This window comes from Geotrypetes seraphini, chromosome 13 (assembly GCF_902459505.1).
Source record: "Geotrypetes seraphini chromosome 13, aGeoSer1.1, whole genome shotgun sequence".
Taxonomy (NCBI): Eukaryota; Metazoa; Chordata; class Amphibia; order Gymnophiona; family Dermophiidae; genus Geotrypetes; species Geotrypetes seraphini.
Genome location: NC_047096.1, coordinates 22921292 through 22940668, shown reverse-complemented (window position 1 = coordinate 22940668; position 19377 = coordinate 22921292). Strand labels below are relative to the sequence as shown.

The following is a 19377-nucleotide window of genomic DNA, read 5'->3' as shown; positions in this document are numbered from 1 at the left end:
TCTCAGGCTGTATCAAAGCTGTCCCCATGTACTACCGCATTCCCCCATCTAGTCTGTTCTAAAGCAAGAAGCATTTGTTCTACAAATGCTGACATGAAAAATAGCTCAGAGAAGAATCCAAAGATGAGATTTTTGCAATATCAGTGCTTCTTTTGTAACCTATGAGTTGCCTTTACCTTTCAGGCTACAGCCATTAGCTGGGTCAATTTCTTTCCCATCGACTTTAAATGCCCATCGACCAGGAACATTCACATTAGTTGTATCTTCAATGTTGACTATATCATGGGATCTGGACCCAGGTATGCTAAAATAATTGGTACTGTTCCCGCCATTAAAACCTGCCTGCAAACACAGAAATGTGAATGTTTGAAGTTTGTTTACCCATCTATAATGCTTCAGAGAAAATATATGAATACCAAATCAGATTATATCAATTTTTAAAAAAAAAATCTTTATTGATTTTCAAACTTTGATAGTGCAATACAATTAGTAAATCATAAAATACTGCATAGAACGCACTAATAACCATACAGTTATTACATTAAACAGTCATTTACTCTCATCCTCATCTTAATTATTAATACAATAAAACATAGGAGGTGATTTCAATATTATAATTAAATAATTTAACTCCTCAAAGTACATTCCCCTCCCCCCACCCACCCACCCTCCCTGGATGTGTAAAGAAATCTAATGAAAAGGGAAGAAACATGACCCTTACTGTAATGCAACAAAAGTAGTCAATGGACTCCATACATCATAAAAAAAAAAAAAATAAAAATTTATATCAATTCATTTGTCAGATAAGACACGGAGGGGTAGATCTTCAAAGGGGTTAAAGTCCAATCAGCAGGCCTGGATGGGATAGTCCCAGGGGAGAGTGTGGCGCAGTGGTTAAAGCTACAGCCTCAGCACCCTGAGGTTGTGGGTTCAAACTCCTTGTGACCCTGGGCAATCACTTAATCTCACCTTTGCCCCAGGTACATTAGATAGATTGTGAGCCCCCCAGGACAGACAAGAAAAAATGCTGAGTACCTGAATAAATTCATGTAAACTGTTCTGAGCTCCCTTGGGAGAACATTGAATACATAAATTTGGATCTTCGCGGGCAGTGGCATAGCGTTGGCTCTTCCTTTGATATCACTTCCTAGGTGCGGGTCCAAGAAGTGACATCAGAGGAAGAGCTGGCACGACGGCAGGTTGGGGGTTGCTGCTCACGCCAGGAACGTTACAGAGGTACAGGGAAGGGAAGCGGTGTGCACATGCGGCAGTGGGGGTAGGGGGTGGCGAAGAAGGCGGGTGCCTGCACCCTCACCAAGATGACACCTAGGACGGACTGCCCCTCCCTCCCTTACTACGCTACTGTTCACAGGCTTCCCATGAGGATTCCTCACACTTGTGAATCCCCTTTCCACTCTGATTGCTGCTGTGGTCTCTTTTGAGACTCCAGCACTGAGCATTCTCAACTAGCAACACATCCCCTTTCTAGGGCTGAGGCAAAGGTTTTAGGCACTCCGCATGCGCTGCCCCACTTTGTCTATGTTGCATGTGGCTCCCTAATGCTCTTCCTACTTCCTGCGTGGTCATAACGGGATGGAACTGGGTGGATCTGGGGGGGCGGGTGTATGGGTCCCTAGACATGCTACTTCTGCAGCACTCACACTCAAGCACTCGGAGACCACAGTTGCACCCAGACTTAGATCTCCAGCTTTGAAATGAGGGGTCCTCTTATTAGCCTGTTCCCATAGACACAGTGTGGGAGAAAAACCTTACTTAATCAGGCCTTTATAATGATATTCGCATGGCTATTGGCAGAGGCCTAAAAACTAGTGTTTAAGACAGAAAATTTCCAAGGGCTTAAAAACCAGCCTTACATGATTACATGCATTCAAAATTAATTAGAATAACGAGAGTGTACCTGTGCCATTACACCACCAAGTCCAGTTAAGGGATCTCCTCCACTTGCTGTTCCCGTGGTCCAGTTGATTTCAGCATAATTAAACATGGCATAAGTAGATGAGCCATCAGAGATCAGAAGAGCCTGAAATGTATTCACCTAAGAAAAAGAATTTCCCAGTCAAAGTTCCCAAAATTCTTTGCCCGTTCATCTGCTTCTTTCCATCTGCCAGCATAGCCCAGTTTCAAACATGCAACGGAAACATGAACTTTGTTATCATATGATAGCCAAACCATGATCATCTAGGGGATTAATCCTGTAACTGGGTGACTCCATTTAGGTGCCTTGGTTCTGGTGTTGATGGTGTATATAACATGAGGAAGAACCTAGCAAAGCTTGAAGAACAGTCTGAAATTTGGCAGCTAAGATTTAATGCTAAGAAATGCAAGGTCATACATTTGGTCTGCAAAAACCCAAGAGAATGGTACAGTTTAGGGGTGAAGAACTTTTGTGCACGAAAGAGGAGCGGGACTTGGGTGTGATAGTGTGTGATGATCTTAAGGTTGAAAAGGCAACAACGAAAGCTAGAAGGATGCTTGAGTGCACAGGGAGAGGAATGGCCAGTAGGAAAAAGGAGGTATTGACGCCCCTATATAAGACTTTGGTGAGACTTTACACTTCCCCCTCCCCATTCGCGGTTTCGGCAATCGTGATTTCACATATTTGCGATTTTTTGGGGAGGGGAAAAAAACAAAAAAAAACCATAGTTTAGCCTTCCCCTCCACCCTTCGCTCCTGCCCCGTGTAGATCGCCAATAGGAAATGGCTGTGGAGAGTTCCCATCATAGTCTCGAAAGACTACAGGAATTCACGGCAGCCATTTCCTATTGGCCATCTGCATGGGGCAGGAGCGTGGGAAGATCGCTCCTGCCCCGAAAGCCCGCTAGACCACCAGGTAAGGCCGGGATGCCGAGGGGAAGGCGGGAGGGAGGTGGGGGTGGGTCAGAGCCGGACCAGAAGATATTCGCGGTATTTCTCCATTCGCGGTCCGGCTCTGCCCCTATCCCCGGCGAATCCGGAGGGAGAAGTGTATTTAGAATATTGGGCTCCTTATACTAAGATGCGATAGCGTTTTTAGCGCGCGTAGAATTTTAGCAGGTGCTAAACCTGTGCTACGCGGCTAGAACTAACGCCAGCTCAATGCTGGCGTTAGCGTCTAGTGCGTGTGGCAATTCTGCGCGCGCTAAAACCGCTATCACAACTTAGCAAAAGGAGCCCATTGTGTACAGTTCTGGAGTCCACAACTTCAAAAAAGATATAAGCAGAATGGAGTTGGTTTAGACTGGCTTCTAAAATGGTTGGTGGGCTTTGACATAAGGCATATGGGGACAGACTTAAAGATCTCAACATGTATACTTTGGAGGAAAGGGACAGGACAGGAAAATGAGTTCAAGCGGGGATGGGGAAAAATTTGTCCCCATGCCATTCTCTAGTTGGAAGTATCATGGCATGGATAAATGCTACCCAAAATTATACAAAAATACCACTTATACTAGTGTTACACCCACATACACTTCTTTTTTTCAATTTTCTTTTTCTTTTTCTATTTTATCTTAATTTTTTATCAACACTTTCAATAAACTTTTCTTTTCACTCAGGAAAAAGCCTCAGAGTAGGAGCCCACGCTCAGTCCAATCATAGACTTAACTTCCAGCGTGGTTTTTTTCACGCTGACAGAAACTTTTTAGACAATTCAGCAATATAGAAATATTTTAGACTATTTAGCAATAAAATTGAGTCTCAGGTTTTTTTAGCCAATGACTGGAACCACGGAGCGAAAAAAACCACGCTGGAAGTTAAGTCTATGATTGGACTGAGCGTGGGCTCCTACTCTGAGGCTTTTTCCTGAGTGAAAAGAAAAGTTTATTGAAAGTGTTGATAAAAAATTAAGATAAAATAGAAAAAGAAAAAGAAAATTGAAAAAAAGAAAAAAAGAAGTGTATGTGGGTGTAACACTAGTATAAGTGGTATTTTTGTATAATTTTGGGTAGCATATTTTTCAGAGCCACTTTGGGTGATAGTTTTTGAGTTATGGATAAATGCTACCCACAGAGAAGTAGGGCGGTCATTAACTCCTAGTTTGACCCAGAATAATATCTTTTAAAAATTGCCTTGCTCAAAAACAATTTCTTCAAATCAAGAACATTTTGTGAAATGGCTATCCATATATCACTGAACTTATATTTTAGTAAACACACTACTTTCTTCTGGAAATAATGCCAATCGCCCAAATGATCATTTTTGCATTTTTCATTACTGGAGTTGTGCTGCTGCCTCCATAGAAGGTAACTTCATCCCAGGTGGACACAAAAACCCAGCTAGCTGAGAAAGACTTCAGATGTTTAAAGTATTTTTTCACATCGCTGGAGACTTTTCTCAGGATTGTCGGATCCGTGGTCTCTCGGTAGTAGATCTCTCCTCTGATTCCATTGTGAACGTCGGCCCAAAATGGTGCAATAAAGGCTCTGCCGTCTGCCAGTGGGAAGGCTTCAGGTGTAAACTGACTCACCAAGGCGTTGAATGAAATCACACCGTTGTTATTCACCTACGAGGACAAAAGATTAGAATCAAAATAAAATGCGGCACAATGAGGCTCTGACAGTTGCCACTGAAATCTGTGGGGCCCTTTTACGAAGGTTCTAACATGGAACTTTCCCATGCATTCTATAAACGATGCCTAGAAAAATGGCGCCGGCCATGTGTCAATCAAACTGAGGCACCAGGGTTTTAAAGGCCTACATTTCAGGCTCCTAAGCTTTTTGGAGAATCGCGCGTAGCAGCGCATAAGTTGCGCTTTGCCCATAGAAATGCCCACTTAGGCGTTAGGTGCTGCTAAGTGCATTGCAATAGGTGCCTATCGCCCAATTATTATTATTATTAAATTTTTTTTTTTTTTTTACTAATTATTGAGGCTATTAAGGCAATTTTGCCAATTAATCCCCCCCCTTTACTAAACTGCAAATAGCAATTAGCTCCCTGTGCTTTAGGCGCCCTTTATAGAATCAGCCTCTAAATCTAGATTTACCATTGCCTTTTTTTTTTTTTTCTTTTTTGCTATTTTTTTGCAGGCCATGTGCTAATGTTCACATTAGTGCTGCTTTGATTCAAACTGAGGGTGCAAAAATCTGGAATAGATTACCAGCTGATTTATGCACAGTGACATCAATATTTCAATTCTTTTTTTCTCTCAAGCTTTCTCAGAGTAATAATAATATTTAATGAGAGGTTCTATGTTGTTCATATAATAAGAAAGGTTTGGACAATTTCCTGGAAAAAAAAAAAGGTCCATAGTCTGTTATTGAGACAGACATGGGGGAAGCCACTGCTTGTCCTGGATCGGTAGCATGGAATGTTGCTACTCCTTGGGTTTTGGCCAGGTACTAGGGACCTGGATTGGCCACTGTGAGAATGGGCTACTGAGCTTGATGGACCATTGGTCTGACCCAATAAAGCTATTCTTATGTTCTTATGTGAGCCAAGTATAGGACAATTAAGCCACTGTAACATCACTGATAAGGTTGGCTCTGAGGTACTGTGGATAATGACATCACAATCTCAGCTCTGGCATGTTGCTCTCATTGGGGTTCCGGAATCTTGCTATTCTTTGAGATGCTGGAATGTTGTTACTCCTTGGGTTTTGGCCAGGTACTAGTGACCTGGATTGGCCACCGTGAGAACGGACTACTGGGCTTGATGGACCATTGGTCTGACCCAGTATGGCTATTCTTAAGTTCATACGGTGTATTTTATTACTGTTGTATTTGTTTTTGATGTGTTGTTTTGTTGAAATTATGTGTATGAAATTTTGTACTCCGCCTAGAGCAACTGGATAGAGTGGTTAAGAAATGTTGTAAAAAAAAAAAAATAATAATAATAAATTAGTGCATGGTATTTCCAAAACATTAAGGCCCCTTTTACAAAGCCGTGGTAGTGATTCCTACATGGTAAATGCGATGCAACCCATTTAATTCCTATGGGCTGCATCACATTTGCTGATCCCGGGACATGCTAATACAGGCTTTGTAAACGGGGCTCTTAATAGGGGGGATCTTAGGCCCTGATTCTATAAATGATGCCTAACTTCTAGGCACTGAGGAATGCAATTGTCAATCGTCCCCCTAGGTTCCGTTTACAGATTCATGCCTAACGTTGCCTAAAGCAGTCTTAGGCACCTGTAGGCATTGAAACCTTAGGCGCACTGCATTTAAGCCAGGGTTTTCTTGGCCTAAACGAGTGTGCCTACTTTAGGCGCCTACCAACGCCTATGTTGAACCATGTCCCCAAATCACCCATAATCCACCCCTAACCATGCTTACTTTCTGGTAGGCGCCTTGGAGCAGATGCCTACCTCGAAGTGGTAAGCACCTACCAACTGATTTAATTGTTTCAATTGCTTTCTAATGGTGCTGATTAAGCCGAATTGAATAATTAACGCCAAATTTAATAATTTTACTAAATTACCAAAAAGCTCCGACACACATAGGAAGTGAATGAGCGTTGAAGCACTTACCTCGCACGGCCTGCCAGGGAAGGATTAACCAATAGCCCAAGTAGGTACATGCCTAGGGCCCGAAATGGTCAGGGGGGCCCGATGAAGGAGGACATCAACATTGTTTTTTCCAAACGGCGATGGGCCCTCTCAAGCATCGATCGGCAACGCAGGCTCCCCCCGATCGGCAATGCGGGCTCCACCCCGATCGGCAATGCGGGCTCCACCCCGATCGGCAACACGGCTCCCCCCCCAGCGATGGAAAGTAAGACAAGCAAGCAACACGGGTAAGGCAACGGGAACTGTAATCTTGCAAGCGGTGCTGCTTGCCCAAAGCTTCCCTCTGACGCAGCTTCCTGTTTCCGCCTGGGCGCATGGTGGGGTGGGATGGGGCAGGGGGCCCAGTGTACTGGAAAACACTTTAATGCATTTTACAGTAAGCCTTTTCTTACACGCAAAGCATGCATTATGGCATAATGTCCTTTAGTAAAAAGAACGCAGAGCAGTTCTATGTCTTAGCGAAATGCTAAATCCGTGTTTCATTTCCGGCTCATTAAACATGGATTTAGCATTTCGCTAAGACATAGAACTGCTCTGCGTTCTCCTTCCCCGACCCTGATGAAATAATGAAACGCGTCGGTGGGGATTGAGCCAGACCCAGTTTCTAAAAAAGCTAAGTAATTGCTACTATCGCTACTATGCTATAAAATGCTATAAAATATTAAGCACAAGCACCTTATAATTTATTGAGAAAAAATATATAAAGTAAAAAAATCGCACACTATAAGGTTCCTATGAGGACAGCTACCATACGTTACACTGTGTGGCATTCTGAGAAACTTGTGTGTAGTTTCTTTAGAGCTTTTTATTTAAGCTCATTACTCTGGTGGCTAGTTTAAGTCTAACATATCTGTATGTGAAATTCTGTGCACAATTTAGAATTTGAGTCTTTAGTAAAAAGGGCATCTTCTTGATTAAAGTTATTTTTTCATTTATTAAAGTAGCAAATTTCATGCCATGTGAAATCATGTATACTGAGCTTTCTGCTTCATTAGTTGTCAGACCACTCCAAATGCTACTCAAGAGTACCTGACCGAGGACTATCACTGCAGTAATTGGACTAGTTATGCTAACGGATAGAAATATAGGGGGGAAATCCCCAGTAAATGAGAATGAAGGCTCATAGCAGACTCCATATTCAAAGTATGGCTTCCAGGATTATATTAGGAATATCTACACATGAGCGTATTTCTCCTGGACTCATATGGCCTCTTTTACAAAGCCGCGTTAGCGGTTGCGCTGCGTTAACGGCCCCGAAGCCCACAGAGATTTAAAGGGCTTTGGGGCTGTTGCCGCACACGATAGAGTTACATTTACTGCCTGTAAAGGAGCAGATAAGGTATAAGATGTTGATGATATTAGTTTAAATAACTGTGTACAGATTTCAGTGTACAGTTTATCATTATTAAGTCTGTATTAAGCTGTTTGAATCATGAGAGTAGATCTTTGTAATTCGCTTACAGAAGCCGTCTTTTCAAGAAACCAAGGAATGCAAAGCATGTAATAGAATCTATTCAGTGGCAGGATATGAGCTGTGGAATTCTCTGCCTTTAGAAATTAGCGCTGGCTTTTACAAAGTTGCGGTTGAGGTTTCTACTGTGGGGACGGCAAGGAAAATACTCCTACGAGGGTCAGAGCGTTTAGCTTGCTGGCCTGCGAACGAAACCTCTGCTGTGGCTTTGTAAAAGGAGCTCTAGATTAATTACTGATTTTAGAACATTCAGAAAGAATATTAAGACAGAATTATTTTGTCAGGAATTCAATTTGTAAATTAACTTTTTGTTCACAAAATTAGAATAAGCACTAAATTTAAGATTTTGACAATATTACAATTATTTATTTTATTAGCTACTTAATCGTAAATTAAACTATGCTGTCTTTTGATTTGTATTTACGCTTGTTTTGAAAATTGTATATTTTTGTTGGAAGCTGTCTTAAATTTTTATGATTATGTGGTATATTAATATCATAAATCAGTGTATCACAAACTGCGTGCCGCTGCACACCAGTGTGTCTCTTGAGATTTCAGGTGTGCCATGACACACTGGGGAGATGGAGAAGTGCCAGCTCAGCTGACTGCCTGTAGGACGTGCCTCTCCTTCTCTCTGGCCCTCTTCCCTGCTGGCACCCCCCACTGGTAGCTAAAGGCCCATCTGGAGGGCCTTCACGCATATGTGGACATCGACGTGATGACGTCAAGCATACACGTGACATCATCACGGCAACATCTGTGCATTTCTGGATGCCTGTAAACTATCTTAGAAATATAGAAACATGATGGCAGATAAAGGCCAAATAGCCCATCCGCAGTAACCATTATCTCCTCCTCTCCCTATTGGCTAAGGCTCTTAACATTTGCATCTCCTCTTCCTATAGGCTAAGGCTCTGTGCACCTGCATTGTGAGGTCATCAAGCTGCCCATCCACAGTAACCATTATCTCTTCCTCTCTCTAAGAGATCCCACTTGCCTATCCCACACTTTCTTGAATTCAGAAACAGTCTCTGTCTCCACCACTTCTTACAGGAGATTGTTCCACGCATCTACCACCCTTTCTGTAAAAAAAGGATTTCTTTAGATTGCTCCTGAGCCTATCACCTCTTAACTTCATCCTATGCCCTCTCATTCCAGAGCTTCCTTTCAAATGAAAGAGACTCGACTCATGCACATTTACATCACGTACGTATTTAAATATCTCTATCATATCTCCCCTCTCTCGCCTTTCCGCCAAAGTATACAGATTGAGATCTTTAAGTCTGTCCCCATATTCCTTATCACGAAGACCACACACCATTTTAGTAGCTTTCCTCTGGACCGACTCCATCCTTTTTATATCTTTTTGAAGGTGTGGCCTCCAGAATTGAACACAATATTCTAAATGAGGTCTCACCGGAGTCTTATACAGGGGCATCAATACCTCCTTTTTCCTACTGGCCATACCTCTTCCTATGCACCCACCCTAACATCCTTCTAGCTTTCGCCATCACCTTTTCAACCTATTTGGCCACCTTACGATCATCACATATAATCACACCCAATTTTATTATCTGTCTTTTGAGCTATTGTAGCCAATTGCCATGAGTTATCTGCAATGTAGTTAATGCATGGTAACCAAAGCGTCTCCGCTTTAACTGAATGTGAAACTGCCTGGAGCACTTCAAACAATTAACGTTGACATTTTGCTATTACTGTGCAGTAATGTTGGCAATTATACACTGCAAGTTCTTACCACACTTTAGTAAATGGGACCCTTTGATTGCTATTTGCTTGAGAACAGAATTCAATAGACACTTGTTTTTCCAGTTTCAGCAGAAACATATTAGGGACACTTTGTATGTTTCATTAAGTCAGTTTTATTCCTGAAATGACTGAATCTGAGATCCTGAGATTCCTATGTTTCCAGTGGCATAACAGAAATGTTTGTGGAATAAATGAAATTGGTACTTAAAAAGATTTCAAGATCAAAATGCTAAGTGATGCTGACTCGATTCAGCCTGTAATTATTCATTTCTAAATAACAGGGAAGAAAACAGACTTGATAATCTCTGACTACATTTTCATAGAGAACTAATTAAAAAAAGCCCGTTAGTGCGTGGTTGACAGGGAGTTTACTACATTCTAGATGCTATCTTCCTTTCTATCATTATTGTTCTTAATAAAATATTAAATTTGATCTTAACCAAAGAAAATTACTTACACAAAGGAAATTACTTACATTTCTAATACAACAACAACAAAAAAGATAAATTGCTAATGCAATTTTTATCAGCGCCTCAAATTTTTATTATGTAATGATGTAATGAACTATCCAACAACAGCAGCTATTATATTTAAATCATAGGTCTTCTATTTTTCCTGTTGTTTAAAAAGCAACAGAAACCATAATTAAAATCTTACTTGAGTCTGGCTTCACTTTTGTTGGCTTATTGGCTTCAATCTGTAATCTAAATATATTGGAGCCCTGTTGTGTCATGTGACCTGCCAGCACTGAGCATTCAGCCTTCGGACTGAAGTGGAAAGAGGAGAGTCAGACAGACATAAGAGATGCCTCTTTCATCCTGGTGGCAGGGAAGAGGATCATGCAAGGGATGGTGTAGGTGGAAGGGTGGGTGTAAAGAACATATTACCAAGTTGTGGGGAGTAGAGGAAGGTAATGTTTGACTAGGTGTGAAGCAGGCTCCCCATAGAAAATGTGTTGTTCCTGGCAGTGGCATAGCGAGGATAAGTGGTACCCAGGAGGGGGGGAGGGGTGCCCGTTCCCACCATGAGGTGCTGCAGAAAGAGAGGTGAGGAGCAGAGGTGCCGGCAAGGAGGAGAGACACCGGCTGGCTGACTACAGTGCATGCCTCTCACCGTAAGAGGCACTCCCTGTAAGCAGTCAGCTGGCACCAGCGCCTCTCGGAAAACCTGGAATCTGCCGGGGCACACAGTTTGTTATATACCTCTTTATACAATAGGCTTAAAAAGGCCCCTCTTTGGACTCCTCACATATACCTGCGGTTAAAAAATTAGCATCTTGGGAGTAATTTTATACCTGTGGAGATGTATAAATAGTAAACCACTTGTATTGTAACCCACTTGCATCCTATGTACTGACAAAATATACCTTTACTGTAACCCACTTGTACTGACAAAATGACAAAATGAATCTTTAATGTAAACCACTTGCATCCCATGTACTGACTAAATGTATCTTTATTGTAAACCGTTTCTATCCCATGTACTGTCAAATGTATCTTTATTGTAAACCGCTTCGAACTTCACGGTATAGCGGTATATAAGAAATAAATTATTATTATTATTATTATAAATAGTGCCTGTATACTTTTCCCAGTGTAGGTACTGAGAAATCTCTTGTTTCTGAAAATTACCCCAGGGAATTTATGTTCACATGTGCAAATTCCCTGGGTTAATTTATGTGCACACATGCATATAATTATATAAGATATTTACCCAAACAGTAACCCGTTTTCCAACCCTGCTCGGGAAAGGACTCTTATATCTATACAGGCTGTATAAACAGAGATTTATGCTAAAGGCAATTTTATACGTTTATGTCTGAGTGTAAAGCTCTGTTATCCTATGTAAATATCTTTTGCCCTATGTAGTTTATTAATATGGACAGCACTATATTCTTTCTGATATCAGAGACAAGCTGCCCAGTTCATTCAGAGATTAGGAAAGAAATGCCCTACAGCGCTCCAGGGAGCACAGGAAAAAGGTTACAAATATCGCTTTCATGTTTTGTAGTTAATTCTGAATCTATACCAGTTAATGAGATCTGATGAAAGGCAGCAAAGTACAATTTAGTCACTTCAAGCCTGACGATGAATGAAATCTAAGAATCGTCATGCATAATAACGAAGCACTCAGTTTCTCGTGTAGAGAAAGGAAATGTATAAATGGCGCTGAAAAAAAACTGCAAAAATTTTTTTAAAAAAATCCGCACAGAGCATTATTCTTTATATGATGCTCCGAGCTGCACAGTATTTACAGCTGATTTCCTTACCAAACTTTGAAATGCAACAAAACGAGGCAAATGAGATGTCAAAAAATCAACCAAGCGGGTACTTTATTAAATCAAAGATAAATATGTCACTTAAAATTGTTAGAGTCTGTAATATGATGTCCATCTAAATGGAGGTTAAAACTTGGTCTAGGACACACCTAGATTGTCCCACTAGGATCCCAGTTTCGGCATTCGTAGATGCCTTCAACAGGGGATATATGGACTCTGCCGTCGATGAAACAGCATAAGTTGGCAGGCAAAATGTAGACGGTCTAAGCGCGAGATAGCGTCTGTGGGGGCAAAAGCGCCAAGTTTTAAACTTTATTCAAATGGACATCATATGGGACAATCTAGGTGCGTCCTAGACCAAATTTTAACCTCCATTCAGATGGACATCATATTACAGAGTCTAACAATTTTAAGTGACATATTTATCTTTGATTTAATAAAGTACCCGCTTGGTTGATTTTTTGACATCTCATTTGCCTCGTTTTATTGTATTGCTGTGCTATTGTTGAGGCAAAATTCTTCTTTCCCCTTCTCGTATGTGTACCAAACTTTGGGCATGGGGATACTGAAATCTAGTGTACATCCTGGCCTGTAAGTTAGGTGCAGATCCTTAGTTTTAAGTAATACTATGTGCATCTATAGTGAACGCCCCTGGCCCACCCATGACCTTGAAGAACAAAAATCTCTGCAAACATAACGCAGAAACAAACATCAGAGATGACTGTCCACTGTTGGCAGAAAGGATATATAAGGAAACCAAGGGGCAAATTCTGTAAAGGATGCCTAAATGTTAGGTGTCATTTAGACATCCGGGAGCACAGTGCTGAGTGCGATTCTCCTATGCATAGATGCACAATAGAGAATCATGCTCAGTCCAGCAAATTTAAATGTGGCATGCTTTATAGAATCGCCTTTTAGGCGTCACATAGGCATCCTGACAACGTCTATAATGTTATCACATTTTACCATTATGACATCATTAGAACAGCGATTTTATATCACAATGATGTTAAGATTGTGTATCATCCCACAACAGTGAAAAATTATTCCACTGCCTTACCACACCTCATTCAAAGTGATTACTTGGTTCTATTTTAAGGTCCTCAGCGGGCCACCACACACTCAAATCTTTTCATTGTGCGAGGCTTTATGCTCCTATTCGTCATTGGACCCCTTATTTACTCTCAGTTTTTGTAGAAAATACGTTTTAAATATGTGAATGCTAAAGGTACTTTAGGTAAAAGTACCTTTAGCATTCACATATTTAAAACGTATTTTCTACAAAAACTGAGAGTAAATAAGGGGTCCAATGACGAATAGGAGCATAAAGCCTCGCACAATGAAAAGATTTGAGTGTGTGGTGGCCCGCTGAGGACCTTAAAATAGAACCAAGTAATCACTTTGAATGAGGTGTGGTAAGGCAGTGGAATAATTTTTCACTGTTGTGGGATTTTGTTGGTGAATACCCTCCATTCTAGAATTTTTACTAAAGTGCCTAGTGCTTCATTTCATAAGATTGTGCATCAGACATGTCCACTTGTTCTGAACCACCGCTATTGTGAGTAGGGTTTCTCTTCTTATTTTCTTAAACTTTGGGAATGAGGTTTAGTATGCAATACATTTGTTCATGTGCTTTGCTTGAGTAATGCATTATTAAATATCTTTTAACCTTAATATCAAACTGGAGTATTTTTTTACCTTCCCCCCAAAGAAAAACCCATACCTCTATATCTGGATGCCTCCAGCACACCTAATCTATGCCTAACTCGTGCCTAGCTAGTGCCCAACTCAAGCCCAAAAGTAGACCTGATTTTGCAACGCCTACATTTTAGGCGAGATTGTAGACGTGTTAGGACACTGAGCAGCATGTGATTCTATAAATGGATGTCCATATTAAAACCATGCCCATGCCTATCACGTTAGGCGCAGCTTTTTCCGATGGGTATCTATGAAATTCTGGATGCCTATTTTGTGAATCGCATATAGCCTTTGGATGTCTAACTTCCAATTATTTCTTGTTAAAGTCATTAATTGGGCTTATTATTCAATTTATTTGGACACCTAAGTGGTTGGACGTCCACAGAATTTACAGAATTTGCCCCAAATGTTCAGTGTTGAACATTTGGTCTCCTCAAATATCCTTTCTTCCATCAGTGGACAGTTGTCTCTGCTGTTTGTTTCCACCCATGACCTTCTCATGGCCACACTCCCTTTTGAGTTGCATGCTTTACAATTTTCATGTGGATCCGTATGGAATAGCATGTAGCAAGATGCATGCAAAAATCCAAATTCTTGCTGATTAATGTCAATAATTGGTGCTAATTGACTCATTAGCAAATTTAGTTGTGCATGCATCGCAGGATAACATGCAATTTTGCACTTGCAAATTTGAACCATTAATAGAATCAGGGTAAAAGCGTTTTCTTTTCTGGGCATCAGAGTTTTCTGGACTTACATAAAGTGTCCGATACGGGACTCCAAAGAAGACTACAGGAATCGATAACTTAATCTCTGAGGAACTCCCATCATCCACTTTAGGGGTTTTTGTATCATTCTGCCAAAATGGATATAGCACCTCCCTAGACTGAGCTGTAACCAGAAAAACAAGATTTCAGGATAACTACCAGTTGTAGACAGAAGCTACTTCAATACATTCATTTGTGAATCCAACCAATTATGAAATTCCTAGAAGTCTTACATTTGTTACAATATGAAGGGGTAGAGGAAGTCTGTGAAAATAGAGCAAGATTTATTATGGAATAGACACTAGGTGGAAAAGAAAACTATGCAAGTATTCTGAAAATTGGCATCTCCACATACAGTGGTGTAGCGAGGGAGATTGGCACCTGGGGCACCGTGCACCCCCCACTCTTCACCACTTGGGTGCCCCCTCACCCGCCACGTACCTCCTGAAATGTGCGCTACGCAAGTAGCATCTTCCAACCGCTTCTCATGGTGGCTCCCTTCTGACATCACGTCCTGTCCCCCTGACAAGGAAGTGATATCAGAAGGGAGCTGATGCCAGCATGAGTAGCAAGTGGAAGATGCTGCTCGTGCTGGCGAACATTTAAAGAGGTACACAGGGGAGGTGGAGAAGAGGAGAGGCACCGGCGCTAGCACCCCCCCATGAAGACGGCGCCTGGGGCGGTCTACCCTTGCCCCCTTTACTACACCACTGTCCATATAAGTGTACATTCTATAAGTTATCATGGGTGTGTCACTTGAAGACACACCCATGACCTACCCATGCTCCGCCCATGTCTGCACTCTACACCTAGTGCACATTCACACTTATCTATCAATTAATAATGCCTATGACATGCACAAATGTAGATCCCAATTTACAGAATTACCTCTTATGAGACAGACGATGGACAGAGGACAGATGACGAAAATTCCAAAGTTGGACACTTTGCTGCATTCCAAAGTTCTAGAGACAGAATACTCAGCTTTTAGCTTTGTGTTACTCTATCACTAGACTCTTGTGCAGCATTAGTGATCTTAGGGTATTTTTAATCAGATTGCTAATATCATGGGATCTCTTACAACACCGACAAAAGGCAGGTACACGGGTTACAAAATGAAGTCTATGTGCTTAATTTTGCTAGCCCGAGGAGGACATTTTTCAAAGGCCTCTTCCCCCACAGATAAACACCTGTTCACTCTCACAGAACCTCTTTAAAAGTTATCTCTGTCGTGTTTGTAATTAAATAGGAGGAAGTAATTTTTCACTCAACACATAATCAAGGCCAGCCCAACCACTAGGCAAAGGAGACATCAGCATAGAGCAGTGGCAAGATAATGGCAGAGCAACTTGAAAGTTACTGCTGGTATGGCTTGGGCACTTGAGTATCTTTCCCTCTCAGACAGGAAATCTGCATCAGAGGAGGAAGGAAGCTGCAAGTCTTGAGCACCCACAGATGTAAGTAATGACCCCTCCTCAGAGTCCCCCCAAGATCTCAATGAAACAGCACATACCTGTCTCTAGAACAGCAGCACTTGGTATGGGAAAGCCTAGCAGAGCATCACATACCAAATAACCTGATGGGTGGGCTAGTGAACCATAGAGAGGACCCAGGCCCATAAGCCACTCTAACCACTACATTTATGGTGGAAAGTGTGAGGCCACCAAAACCCTACTGCCATATAGCACCCTTTATGTGACGTTCATAGCAGTGCCCTCTAAGGTGTCCCACTGCTCTTTTAGCATGTCTGTGTGGCCAATCTATTACAATACTGGTCCCTTAGAAGTCCAAACGGTCTGGTTTTGGACTTGGACATTTCTGTGGTCGAAAATGAGGTATAAAGTTAGGTGTCCTAAGGTTGGATGTCCTTTGGACGTCTTGTCAGCCAAGACGTCCAAGTAGGCAATTCCCCTCCCCCCCCAATTTTTTTTTACTTTTTAGTAGTTCGCCTTTTGAAAATGGACTTTTCTGTGCCTCCAAATTTGGATGTCCTGCAGGAAACATCCAAATTGGACTTATACATCCTTTTTGAAAATTGCCTTTCACGTGTATTGTATGATGACATGGGTTTTACACAATATTTCAACAAACAATTTTACATCATACTAAACAATAATTAGTTATCTGTTGCAAGGCCTACAGCCAGCAACATTTTTAAAAATTCTAAAAATTCTATCTATGAACAGTGTTAAATATATGTTTGAGACATACATATTTTTATAAAATCAGTAACACTGACCTTTACTATATAAAAGTACGAAGACAAAAGAAATCCGAATTCCAAGCAATGAAGAATGAATCATCCTGTAGACACAAGATATCAACATCATTAGCCCTCAAGCATCCTGGAGAACGTCTATCTAACAGCTATCCTGGTCCTGGAGAACACTGGAGACTTTGTAGGTTCGGTATATCTTTCATTTGACCAATATAAGAATAAGACGTTGCAATTCATGAGCATTGAACTCACTTCGTCTGATGAAAGGGCAAGCTCTTATTCACATTTGATGAAGGAGTCTACATTGTCTTAACATTTATGGACCACAATCTCTTTTTATTCTTATATTGGTCTAATAAAAGATGTCTCTATCTACAGCTGACCTATCCAGACCTATTAAGCAATCTTACAACCGGGCAAATTTTAGGCAATCCGTAAAGCACAGTTACTTACCGTAACAGGTGTTATCCAGGGACAGCAGGCAGATATTCTTGACTGATGGGTGACGGCACCGACGGAGCCCCGGTACGGACAATTTTAGAGTGATTGCACTCTAAGAACTTTAGAAAGTTCTAGCTAGGCCGCACCGCGCGTGCGCGAGTGCCTTCCCGCCCGACAGAGGTGCGCGGTCCCCAGTTAGGATAAGCCAGCTAAGAAGCCAACCCGGGGAGGTGGGAGGGACGCAAGAATATCTGCCTGCTGTCCCTGGATAACACCTGTTACGGTAAGTAACTGTGCTTTATCCCAGGACAAGCAGGCAGCATATTCTTGACTGATGGGTGACCTCCAAGCTAACAAAAAGAGGGATGGAGGGAAGGTTGGCCATTAGGAGAATAAATTTTGTAAAACAGATTGGCCGAAGTGTCCATCCCGCCTGGAGAATGCATCCAGACAATAGTGAGATGTGAAAGTATGAACTGAGGACCAAGTAGCAGCCTTGCAGATTTCCTCAATAGGAGTGGAACGGAGGAAAGCTACAGATGCTGCCATAGCTCTAATTTTGTGGCCCGTGACAGAACCCTCCAGTGTCAGGCCCGACTGAGCATAACAAAAAGAAACGCAAGCAGCAAGCCAATTGGATAGAGTGCGTTTAGATACAGGATGACCCAACTTGTTAGGATCAAAGGACAAAAACAGTTGAGGAGATGATCTGTGAGGTTTGGTGCGATCAAGATAGTACGCCAGAGCACGTTTACAATCCAAGGTATGCAAAGCCTGTTCACCTGGATTAGAATGAGGCTTTGGGAAAAAAACAGGTAGAACGATGGATTGATTAAGGTGAAACTCAGACACAACCTTAGGAAGGAATTTTGGATGTGTACGAAGGACAACCTTATCATGGTGAAAAACAGTGAAAGGTGGATCAGCCACCAGTGCATGGAGCTCACTGACCCTCCTGGCAGAAGTGAGAGCTATCAGAAAGACCACTTTCCAAGTTAGAAATTTAAAATGCGTTGTGGCCAGAGGCTCGAAAGGAGGCTTCATTAACGCAGAAAGAACCACATTAAGATCCCATACAACAGGAGGGGCCTTAAGAGGTGGTTTTACATTGAAAAGGCCTTTCATGAACCTTGAGACTAAGGGATGAGCTGAGAGGGGTTTTCCATGGATCGGCTCATGAAAAGCTGCAATGGCACTAAGGTGGACCCTTATCGAAGAGGATTTAAGACCAGAGTCAGATAAGGACAAAAGATAGTCCAAGACCAATCCCACTGCTGTAGATATGGGATTATGGTGATGTAACAGGCACCAGGAAGAAAACCGAGACCACTTCTGCTGGTAACATTGAAGAGTAGACGGTTTCCTGGAGGCATCAATAATAGAACGGACAGGCTGAGAAAGGAGAGCATGAGGTGCAGTCAGCCCGAGAGATACCAAGCTGTCAGGTGCAGAGACTGTAAGTTGGGATGAAGAAGCGTTTGCTGATTCTGTGTAAGTAGTGAAGGAAACAGAGGAAGAGGTATGGGTTCCCTGGAACTGAGTTGAAGTAGAAGGGAAAACCAATGCTGTCTGGGCCACCGTGGAGCGATGAGGATCATGGTGGCTTGTTCCCTCTTGAGCTTGAATAAGGTGCGCAGCATGAGCGGAAGAGGAGGGAATGCATAAAGGAAGAGATTGGTCCAATCCAGAAGAAATGCATCGGGTTCCAGACGGTGAGGAGAGTAAAGTCTGGAGCAAAACAGGGGCAGTTGATGGTTGTGGGGAGCTGCAAAAAGATCCACCTGAGGAGTGCCCCATTGAGAGAAAATGAACTGGAGAGTCGAGGGGTCGAGAGTCCATTCGTGAGGTTGAAGAATTCTGCTGAGATTGTCTGCTAAGCAATTCTGCTCCCCTTGGATGTAGACTGCTTTCAGGAATAGGTGACGAGCAGTCGCCCATGTCCAAATCCTTTGAGCTTCCTGACATAAAGGACGGGATCCCGTCCCTCCTTGTTTGTTGAGGTAATACATTGCAACTTGGTTGCCTGTGCAAATGAGAAGAACCTGAGGAAAGAGGAGATGTTGAAAAGCTTTGAGGGCGTAAAATATCGCTCTGAGTTCCAGGAAATTGATGTGGTGCTTCTTTTCCTGGGTGGTCCAAAACCCCTGAGTTTGGAACTCGTTCAAGTGAGCTCCCCATGCATAGGGGGAGGAATCCGTGGTGATGACTAGTTGATGAGGAGGTAGATGGAAC

General features: G+C 42.1%; 1 protein-coding gene across 1 annotated transcript in view; it reads right to left on the bottom strand.

The window, feature by feature from the left end:
- The window catches only part of TECTA (tectorin alpha), a gene marked incomplete at its 5' end in the record, with an annotated part of 83640 nt that extends 69017 nt beyond the window's left edge, over positions 1-14623 (bottom strand). The window contains 4 exons of the mRNA XM_033918676.1: positions 177-342; positions 1919-2056; positions 4214-4501; positions 14477-14623. Of these exons, the coding sequence (XP_033774567.1) occupies positions 177-342; positions 1919-2056; positions 4214-4501; positions 14477-14623 (739 nt within the window). The remainder of the gene's footprint in view (positions 1-176; positions 343-1918; positions 2057-4213; positions 4502-14476) is intronic.
- Between the last annotated feature and the right edge of the window lie 4754 nt (positions 14624-19377).